The sequence below is a fragment of the Erpetoichthys calabaricus genome, chromosome 14 (assembly GCF_900747795.2).
Source record: "Erpetoichthys calabaricus chromosome 14, fErpCal1.3, whole genome shotgun sequence".
Taxonomy (NCBI): domain Eukaryota; kingdom Metazoa; phylum Chordata; class Cladistia; order Polypteriformes; family Polypteridae; genus Erpetoichthys; species Erpetoichthys calabaricus.
The window spans coordinates 98,854,864-98,866,347 of record NC_041407.2 but is presented as its reverse complement, the minus strand read 5'-3'; the positions used below and the strand labels follow the sequence as shown (position 1 = coordinate 98,866,347).

General features: G+C 41.5%; 1 protein-coding gene across 1 annotated transcript in view; it reads right to left on the bottom strand.

The window, feature by feature from the left end:
* The window catches only part of igf2bp1 (insulin-like growth factor 2 mRNA binding protein 1), a 162,684-nt gene that overhangs the window by 2,994 nt on the left and 148,206 nt on the right, over positions 1-11,484 (bottom strand). The window contains 3 exon segments of the mRNA XM_028819218.2: positions 10,261-10,374; positions 10,531-10,662; positions 11,214-11,288. Of these exon segments, the coding sequence (XP_028675051.1) occupies positions 10,261-10,374; positions 10,531-10,662; positions 11,214-11,288 (321 nt within the window).

Here is an 11,484-nt window from a genome sequence, read left to right as displayed (position 1 = left end):
TAGAGTGGAAGAAAAGTAGCCTATCACACTGGCACGCTTGGTCTTTCACACATAGGCCTGCATGTTGGTAAAGACAAGGCCCAGCATGACCGCATTGTAGCTGGTACGCCATAAAAGCTTTATGACAAAAATCCGTTCAAACATTCACTTCACAGACCCTAATGGCGACATCTGTTTAAAAGGGATGAAGAGATTAGTCTGTCCATAACTGCCCCTTACCACACCGTAACCTGGAGTGGCACTCAATGAGTTTACTGCATTAAAAATATTCATTCATTTCAACTGTTACACCCAATTCTTTTTCAAATAAAACCTCCTGGCGCAGAGGCGGCCTTAGGGGTGTGCAGGACCTAGGGCTGACCAAACTTACACGGGGCCGGTTATGTCAAATGCTGTTACCGGTATATGTGGACTGTATAAACTTGCACGCAAATTTAATACAAATAATGTTAACATACACTGGATTTTCGCATTACAGTATTCGGCTAAATTATTGCAAGATAACACACCAACTTTATTAAAATATAACGATATAATCCGTTAAAAAAGTGCAATTCATAATTCATGACAATACCACGGCAGTGCAAAATGAGATGTGGTGTCATGCGGAAATTAGCAGAGCCTCATCTAGAAAAGTACCCAAATACTCTGAGTCTCGATGTGCAGGATGTCATAGTCATAACTCACGCTGATGTCATGTCAGCCGATTATCATTAGCGATACATGTTTTTGTGAATTAATCCATCCATCCATTTTCCAACCCGCTGAATCCGAACACAGGGTCACGGGGGTCTGCTGGAGCCAATCCCAGCCAACACAGGGCACAAGGCAGGGAACCAATCCCGGGCAGGGTGCCAACCCACCGCAGGACACACACAAACACACCCACACACCAAGCACACACAAGGGCCAATTTAGAAACGCCAATCCACCTAACCTGCATGTCTTTGGACTGTGGGAGGAAACTGGAGCGCCCGGAGGAAACCCACGCAGACACGGGAAGAACATGCAAACTCCACGCAGGGTGGACCTGGGAAGCGAACTCGGATCTCCTAACTGAGAGGCAGCAGCGCTACCACTGCGCCACCGTGCCGCCCTTTGTGCATTAATATTCAGACATATTTATAGCCTACAAATAAAATGTGAATTTCATTGTTTCGACAGGAAGTGTGAAATTAACGTAGAGTTATCATCATGAAATCTCTTACCGGTTTCCAGGTTCAGAGATGAAAATACACTTTTCTTGCCTTCTTCGTAGTCCGAAAAACAACGTAATGGTCCATCCTCTGCTGATGCCATGCAGTGTAACTTCAAGGCCGTCGATCGATGTGTTGTGAGGAGGACTGTTTGAATGTGTCGTCAAAAATTGCGCAGAAGTACCACCTCCGGTTTCAGACAATGAAAATGCGTCTGTTTTGTTGTTTTTGAGCTATAACACTTTCATTATTTGAATCACAAATAAATCCAGAAAAGTATGTGTAATTTTAAGTTTATGACTGCTATTTGTTACCACAGAATTAAAAAATACCTTATTTTCCCTCATTTTATTCTTTAATCAAAAATCAAAATTTGAAAATTCCTTTCATTTTCATTTTTGCATCTAAAATGAAATTTCAAATACTAAAAAGTACACAGATCCTAAAAGTATACGCACTGTAATGACCAAGACTAACTACACTGTGACTGGCTATGATAAAATCAAACATGTTTGATTTTCTTCTTAGTTGAAAGGGTGGGCTCTTTGCATATGAAAGTGGGACACCAATAAGCATTCAGCAAACAGTACAATGCTTAGATTGTAGCACCGAGGAGGCTGAACGCACCATAGAGATTCACAAAGCACCAGTACCGGCACCGGGTCTGTCAGGCATCATGGGAGCTGTGCACCTTACAAACACAACAGAAATTCGCCTGTTTGATGTCTTGTATGAAGATAAGAGATTGCCGCTGAATTTGCTACAGCTGGTAACACCTTGAAAAGCTCAGCTTTGGATGTCAAAAAAATGTACTGGAAGATCGGTGCTCCATTGCTAAATGTGACATGAGCTGCGACTTTCTGTTTGTGTAATTTGACATGGTGGAGCGATGAGATCAAGCAACTGTGACCTGCAAATCTGACATATCCCATGACAGAAAGTCCTGTGATGTGACATTGGCTTTTTCAGACCATGATGACTGATTTAGATCATGTATGTTAGGTAGAATGCCTAGAGGGGGTTGGATGGTCTCGTGGCCTGGAACCCCTGCAGATTTTGTTTTTTTTCTCCAGCCGTCTGGAGTTTTTTTTTGGTTTTTTCTGTACTCCCTGGCCATCGGACCTTAATTTCATTCTATGTTAATTTTATTTCTTATATAGTTTGTCTTTATTCTCTTTCTTCATCCTGTAAAGCACTTTAAGCTATATCATTTGTATGAAAATGTGCTATATAAATAAATATAGTTGTTGTTGTTATAGTGTTATGATCTATGATCTTTCCAAATTTTTTTTCTCAGGCTTCCCAGAAGCTAGAAGCGTACTTCTGGTATTGTTTGTACACCTAAAAAATTTACAGTAAAAAGTAGAGATAAGCGAAGCAAAATGACACCTTTTATTGGCTAACTAAAAAGATTACAATATGCAAGCTTTCGAGGCAACTCAGGCCCCTTCTATCTTGCCTGAAGAAGGGGCCTGAGTTGCCTCGAAAGCTTGCATATTGTAATCTTTTTAGCTAGCCAATAAAAGGTGTCATTTTGCTTGGCTTTTCTCTACATTCATAATGGCTAACACGGTACAACACCTTAGTACTACAGTAAAAAGAAAAAAAGTATGTGAACCCTTTGGAATTATCTGGTTTACTGCATGAATTGGTCATAAAAAGTGATCTGATCTTCATCTAAGTCACAGGTACTGATATACACAATGAGCTTCAGCCAATGACACACAAAAAATTCTACTCTTTCATGTCTTTATTTTACAAACGCATTCAACATTCACTGTGGTAGTGGAAAAAGTAAGTGAACCTTGGGATTTAATAACTGGTTGACCCTCCTTTGGCAGTAATGACCTCAACCAGGCGCTTCCTGTAATTGCAGATCAGACCTGCACATCGTGTGGGGGGAATTGGAGCCCATTCTTCCCTGCAGAACTGCCTTAACTCTTCCATATTCTTTGGTTGTCTTCTGTGTATGGCTCAATAGGATTGACATCTGGGCTCAGACTGGGCCACTCCAAAAGGCGTACTTTGTTCTTCTGAAGCCATTGTGCTATGGATTTGCTGCGATGTTTGGGGTCATTGTCCTGTTGCATCACCCAGCTACTTCTGAGATTAAGTTGACGGACAGACACCCTCACATTATCCTGGAGAATTTGTTGATAAACTTGTGAATTCATTTTCCACTCAATGATGGCAAGCTGTCCAGGCCCTGATGCAGCAAAGCAGGCCCAAATCATGATGTTCCCGCCACCATACTTTACTGCAGGGATGATGTTTTGATGTTGATATGCAGTGCCCCTTTTACACCAAATGAAGTTCTGCTTGTTCTTCCCTAATAGTTCAATTTTGGTTTCATCACTCCACAAAACATTTTCCCAGCACTGTTGTGGAGTGTCCAAGTGCTCTTTTGCAAACTTCAGGTGTTCAGTAATGTTCTTTTTTGATAGCAGTGGCTTCCTTCTTGGTGTCCTGCCATGGACTCCTTTCTTGTTCAATATTTTGCATATAGTTGACTCCTGAACAGAGATGTTAGCCAGTTCTAATGACTTCTTCGAGTCCTTGGCTGTCACTCTAGGGTTCTTCTTTACCTCAATGCTGACTTTGCGTTGTGCTCTTAGGGTCATTTTGGCAGGGCACCCACTTCTAGGCAGAGTAGCCACAATACCACATTGTCTCCATTTATAGACAACTTGCCTAGGAGTAGACTGATGAATATCTCAAATCTTTGAGATGACTTTGTAACCCTTTCCAGCCTTATGTAGATTAACAATTCTCGATCGTAGCTCTTCCGACAGCTCTTTTGTGCGAGGCGTGATTCCCATCTGGATATGCTTCTTGTCAAAAGCTCAAACTCAAACTTTATTGTGTTTTTTATCAATCAAAGTCATTCCAGGCCACACCTCTGAACTCGTTTCATTAAATGGACTCCAGGTGTGTGAAATTCTGACTGCAATGAGCTTTTTACAAAGTCATTAGCTTAGGGTTCACTTACTTTTTTCGACCTTCAGTTTCACAGTTTGAATGATTTATTCAATATGGTCAACAATTCTCTGAAAATCTGTGTATCTTTAGATATAGGAGACTGTGTTTGTTCATTATTGTGACTGACATGAAGACATGACCATGTTTTATATGGGAATTAGACATAAATATAGAGAATTCCTAGGGGTTCACATACTTTTTACTTTGACTGTACTTCTGTAATCAGAATTTAATTTAATCTTTGTTTTGGAGTACATTTTGTTTTTACTGTCTTTTCCAAAGAGAGAATTTTCACCAGCCAAAGTCTGAAGCAGGGCCACGACTGTTGAAGAAGGGAGCGGTTCCTGTGTTGTTTGAGTGGAACGATTTCTCTGTTTCAGTTTCAAGATTAGGGGTTTGGGAGAGGGGAACGCGACTGACAGAGGATGACACACCAGGCGAACAGAATGACAAAATTCTCAAGCATCGCAACTACACTTCGGCTAGCAGTTGTTGACCTAGACCTTAATGAAAATGTATCTCTCAGAGAGGAGATCCTCCAGCTGAGGAAACAAATCGGGACATTTACAATGAAGCAGTGGTTTGGCATTCATTGTTTTACTGGGTCAGACAGAGACGTATGCTTTTTTACAAGGTTAGATTCCCAGCAGACTCGTGTAATTATGCATTGTAACATTGGCGATGAGTGCCGCAAGGGTTGGATTCTCTGCGCTTTAAGGTGGCACACTATAAAAGGACTGTTTGCCTGTTGCCGCACTAGTAGGAAAAAACGTGTGCAACTGTGCAGAGCTGCCATTTTTATAGGTGTTCCTGCTATTGATGATGTAATGGTGACTCATTCTTAGGCGACTCATTCCTGGGTGATATAACTCGTCCAGAGCCATTGCCATATTAGATAGATAGATAGATAGATAGATAGATAGATAGACAGACAGACAGACAGACAGACAGACAGACAGACAGACAGACAGACAGACAGACAGACAGACAGACAGACAGACAGATAGATAGATAGATAGATAGATAGATAGATAGATAGATACTTTATTAATCCCAAGGGGAAATTCACATACTCCAGCAGCAGCATACCGATAAAGAAAATATTAAATTAAAGAGTGATAACAATGCAGGTATACAGACAGACAATAACTTTGAATAATGTTAACGTTTACCCCCCTGGGTGGAATTGAAGAGTCGCATAGTGTGGGGGCGGAACAATCTCCTCAGTCTGTCAGTGGAGCAGGACGGTGACAGCAGTCTGTCGCTGAAGCTGCTCCTCTGTCTGGAGATGATCCTGTTCAGTGGATGCAGTGGATTCTCCATGATTGACAGGAGCCTGCTCAGCACCCGTCACTCTGCCATAGATGTCAAACTGTCCAGCTCCGTGCCTACAATAGAGCCTGCCTTCCTCACCAGTTTGTCCAGGCGTGAGGCGTCTCTCTTCTTTATGCTGCCTCCCCAGCACACCACTGCGTAGAAGAGGGTGCTCACCATAACCGTCTGATAGAACATCTGCAGCATCTTATTGCAGATGTTGAAGGACGCCAGCCTTCTAAGGGAGTATAGTCGGCTCTGTCCTCTCTTACACAGAGCATCAGTATTGGCAGTCCAGTCCAATTTATCATCCAGCTGTATTAAGCTTACATACTTATTCACTTGTCCCTGAATAAAGTTTAATTACTAATTAATGAAATTCTGTTTTTTGTAAGAAGCCTAATGTAATCACATATTTGTCCCAAGTAAGTTCATAGTAGACACAAGATTTAAAAACGTCCGGATCTTAACTTCGTAATTGTGGATGTAGTTTGAAACATATAGTTTGAAGTCATTCTGCATTTTAGTTCCAGATGTTTGGCACAATATTTGAATAATGCGACTTATGTCGTTTACCGTAAGTCTGGGCACGTTCTGAAGTGATCAGGTGAAAAACGCTATTGCTAGTCTGTTTTGATATCAGCGCCGGAAGTGCTGACACAGAATCTGGAAGGGAGTGTGCCTATAGCCTATTAGGGTTTTAGAGAGTCATAGTCTGTTCCATATGTGTTGCCAGTGTGTCACAGGGCATTCTCACATTGTTGTGTCAGATAATTAAATTACACAATGTAGTAAAGTTTAAAAATATAAATAAAAATCCTAATACAGTAAATCTTTGGTATCTGTGGATTCCGTTCTTGTGGATTTCTTTATCTGCTATTAAAAAAATTGTAACCATTTTGCGACACCTTTGGTCTAATCAAGCCTTTTCTAGGCCAGGCACAGCTAAAAAAAAGAATTCCTGAGTGACCTATCATACTGCAGCTAGACAAGAGCTTGACCAATAACAGGTCTGCGATTCCCCTAGATTTCTGGGCAGCATGCGCACTACACCGAATGGATCTACATGTGTCTGTCCTGTACAGAGAGGCGTGTGTAAGCCGTTGAACCCCATTTGTGATGAGGACTGAGGCTTACAGTTGTTCCACATTAGTGAGGAATTCCCAGTAAATGAGGGTCATAAGCTCACACTGATCATGTCCCAGCCTTTTGTACACACCAGCCGTTCCTACTACCGATTGAATGGTCTAGTGAGATATTCAGATCTGCCCTGCTACCATCTCTTATGACCTCTGGCGGAGCACCTAGAAGACGATTGAACTCGACTATAGAGGAAGTAATAGTTGTAAAAGGTGAACCTATGGAAAGATCATTACTGAGCCTCCTGGAGCGTGAGCAAAGGGCCAAGGCGTTACTCTGAGTTGATGTCCTGCTAGAAACCTGACCTAATTTTCCTTCATTATCCGCATGGTTTTTCAGGAATGTAACCACCATGGACAACAAGAATTGCCTGTGTGCAAACAAATTTTCTTTCAAGAAAGCAATATCACCCCAATATTTTGCACTTTATACACTTCATTTACTTATTATCCTAAGCCTGCTTATTTTAGAACAGGAGTAAAGGAAGCTGGGAGGTTGCAAACTCGGATGGGACACCCGAGTGCATCATTGGCACACTCACTTAGGCCCTGGTATGGTGATAGGTCATGCAGTGCAGAACTTTGGATCTGGCTGGTGGCTGTGCTTAGTTTGAGATTCTGGGAAGATTAACTCACAAAGAAGCAGATTCTTCATTCTGAATATGGGTGGGGAATGTACTAATTTCCTAGAGGGCATTAAAAAGTTTTGCATTATTGGGCATTTTGATATTTTGATTTCTTTCCTCAACCCCTTTTTTGTGTAATAAGTAACTTGCATATTTTAAATGTGAAATAGAATGGAATGCTGGTGTTTGTATCACTACAAAATTGATGAAAGGTTCACTTTTATAATTTGATGCTTTAATGAAACATTGAATGAGACATTTTTGTTAAGATTCTAAAACCTAAGATCCAAATGTATGTGGTACTTTAATTAATACAATAATTAGTAATGAAAGAAAGAAAGAAATAATGATCCAAGATCATTTCTGATCATAAGTGATCTTTGAAATAATTTAAGGGACTACGAGTGGAAAGGGATAAAATATTTTACTTCACTGACCTTGTTAATCTTAGATACTAGCAAGCCCAAGATTCTCGAAAGAATAGCAAATCCAAGAATGGCAATCACTTTCTGTTCCCTCCGATATTTGGAGAGATGAAATATCATGGAGGGTGGGTGCGTCCTGGGAAAGTTCATTTAATTGAATAAACATATTTGTACGAAAGCGGTTTCTTTTTGGAGCTGTGACTCATCTGGTTTTGGTATTTCAGAAGCGCGTTTTAGGCGCCTTTGTTTATTGTTTTTATTCATGCAGTCTCTTTTTTGTTTTTCTATGGCTGTGTCGTCAGCGAGAAGTCGTTTGCTGATGGCGGCGGATTTGCGTGCTGAAGTGACCATGGCGGCGGATCCGGGCATGGAGGGCCACATTACTAAACGAGCGTGGTATATGTGGTGGTGTGGGCGGTCGCGTTCGGGCGGCTGTACAACCTGGCGTGCACGCTTTACCTCAGGTTTAGTTCACAGGTTGTAGCCATGGTAAAGTTTTCATTTAATTAAATAAACATATTTGTACTAAAGCGGTTTCTTTGTGTGGGCGCCTTCGTTCATTGTTTTTATCTATACGGGTTCGTTTACAGGTCGTAGCCATACGGGTTCGTGTTTGTATCACTAATTGTGAGAGCTCCTTCCATTTGGAGCCATGCCTCCTTTGCCTGTGCTGTGTCAAAAGCGCGTTGTGGGCGCGCTCATTCATTTTGTTTATCCATACGGGCTCGTTTTGTATTTCCGTTAGTTGAGCTCTTTCATTGTGGAGCCGTGACGTCTTTGCTTCTGGTGTGTCTGAAGAGCGTTGTAGGAGCCTCCGTGTATTGTTTTTATCCATGTGGTCTCGTCTATGTTGTCTGGAGCTGTGACTTCTTTGCGTGTGGTGTTTTTGAAACACGTTGTAGGAGCCTCCATTTATTGTTTTTATCTATGCGGTCTCGTCTATGTTGTTATGTGGCTGTGTCGTTAGTTAGACGTTGTTTACTGTTAGGAATCATAATTGAACATGCCAGACAGACTGCTGGCACAGTGGATTAGATCAAGTTTAGTTTACAGGTTGTGTTGTTTGGGCGCCACCTACTGACTCTGGGAAGCTGCTGTGTGTGACTCTGGGGCGCCGCAGTGCAGTGCGCATGCGCTTCGGTGCGTCCGCCGTGCATAAATTAAACTGTCGTTTAGTACTATAGATGGTCCAGATATACTCAAATATGAACATCTTGTGTAAAAAGAAAAATGTTTTTAAGACTTTACATATTTGAAACAATGCCTTTGTTGTCAATTCTGACTCACTACTCCAGCTGGCTTCTCATGTGCCTAACATGACCATCAGCATTTTCTGTATTTCGTCATTGGTATCATTCCTTGATTCCTGGCCTTCAAACAACGGGTGTTCTTCTTATTCCCCCTTCTTTCATATTCTTCCTGCTCTATCTTTCTAAGTTTCCCAATATTGGTAATTTTGCTTCAAGCTTAACTAAAAAATGCAATATGACTAATGTCTTTATTTAACTATTTGCTTGACATATCTTATTTGCTTGTCATGTCTAATTTATGCTAAATCTAATGCTTCAGAACCTGTTAATTAGTTTTATGTCTATTTATGCTAATACATAAATTTTTATTTTCCATAAGAGATGGATATAGAGGCAGATTTACTTGTTGGAAAAAATAAGGGGTGCTGTTCAGACCTGAAATATTGGCGCAGCTGCAGCTTCATCTCCCTTTTAATTTCTCTCTCACGTTCTCTGGAAATTCCCACTGAAACATTTAAATTTGAACAGGGCATACTTAATCTCGGTAGTCTTGACCCAGATCGGAAATAACAAATCTGACACCATTTCTTAGTGACAGCCTGCTGCCTTGTTGATTTCATTTGAGTGGGATGGAATGGTGCACGCATGAAATGTTCTATATAATGATTGCTTGGTACGTACAGTTTAAGCACATGTACAGTGGTGAGAAAAAGTAAGTGAACCCTATGGAAGTAAAAAGCGTTTGTGTATAAATGTTTCTTAAACTATGGACAGATTTTCCTTAAAATTCAACCCATTGTATACGTCTTAGTAGTGGTGGATTGTGGGTAACAGTAAAGTGTAGCAGCAGGAAAATTTCAAATATTTATTCAAATATTTTGAATAATTTCAGAGCCCTTGTAGTTCTTGGAGCCCTGGGCAATAGTCCAGGTTAGCCTGTGTGGAAGTTGGGCTGGGGCTGCAATACTTTTAGGTGACAGCTGTCCATCTGAGAGAAATATAAATGTCACCCACTGAAGTTGAAGGATGAGCATCAAGGGATTTTAAGCTGAGAGAATGTGTGACAATCGGGTTTCATTGGTAGGCCTAATGTGCTGGACAAGGTTGACACCAAGATGGGTCACCTATGGTGAGGGGCACACAGTAAATCATGGAGAGTCAAAGCTGCAAGCCCACTGATGCAAGTCTGCCCAAGCCCAAGCTGCCTCCATCCCTACACACACTCATCTTTTAAGTTTTTATCAGTTTTCTGTTGCCCTTCTGGCACAGCCATGTGATTTTTGACCCAGTGAACTAAATCAAGCTCCTTCTCCATCTTTTTTTTTCCTTACCTGGCTTGCATAGAAATGCCCAATAATTTTGACGATGACCTGATCATTCTCATCGGGTGTCTGTTCTCTTGGTACCACCACCTCGGCAGCTGTCAAGTTCTGCAGCTCATTCACCTGTGGAAAGAGTAGCAGTTGGTCAAGTGAGGGAAGACTAGCATTTGATTTTGCTGTTAGAGGCCACATTTCATCCACTTCAGAAGGTCGCCGTGTCAGTCGTCTGAAATAACTTTGGGACGTCTTACAGCAGCTGACCAAGCTGAACCTTCTTACCGTCCTCCCGCCTTTGCCAATCACTCTTCCTGCTGCTGTGGCAGCCACCTTGATGTGCGTCTCTAATTTGACCTCCTCTTTGGGTCCAAAGAAGTTCTCCTCCTTGAGTTTTCCATAGATTCTGCCTTGTGCCTTTAGAAAAGCAGGATATATATGAGTTAACAGAAAGATTTGCTTCTGCTTCCTATCCCCTCTAGAACCATAGTTTGTATCTTCTTTCGATTCCATTCTCTAGGCAGAAAAACCATTAAAGAATTGTCTCCTTTGTGGCTCATGATCTTTTTCATCCCACATCTCTGTTCTGTCTAAATAGCTGATGTGTCAGTGAATCAGAGCATAAAGGTGTAGGGTAAGTAATACTATGGACATCCAAAACTTACAAAGAGAGCTTCTGTTTAGTGCCAGCTCACCTTGACATGTTTAGATGTTTGTCTTTCTGCGGTTCTTCCATTCAGTTCAATTGCCTGTCTCAGTTGTTGAATTATTTAGGCATCTCAAGACATCAGAATTGCCTGTCTCAGTTCTTGTCATTGACCAGCACTCATTGATCTCATGGCTTAACCCATACTTCACATCCCAGAACATATCTACATCGACTGCTCCCATCCACCATGGGCGTGAAAGACTAACCCTATGTAGAAATGTAGCTTTTTCATCTCTGTGGCATGACCAGTATACAGTACCTTGAACTGTGCTTCAGGGGGGCCAGTGATGATCACCATCCGGATTTTTGACTCGGGAGACTCAGGTGGAGCAATCTGTCAAAACAACACACAAAAAAGTCAAAACTTTAGTTGGCATCAACTTAAGCTGGCAGAATGGGAAGAAATCAGAAAGTGTCCTGTACCTGCACTAGCCAGCTTTCAGTATGTGCCACACTGGCTCTTGGTAGCCCACGTGGACACCATGTCCCAAAGCAGATTATCTGTTTTCATCCCCTGACAAGAATTTCCT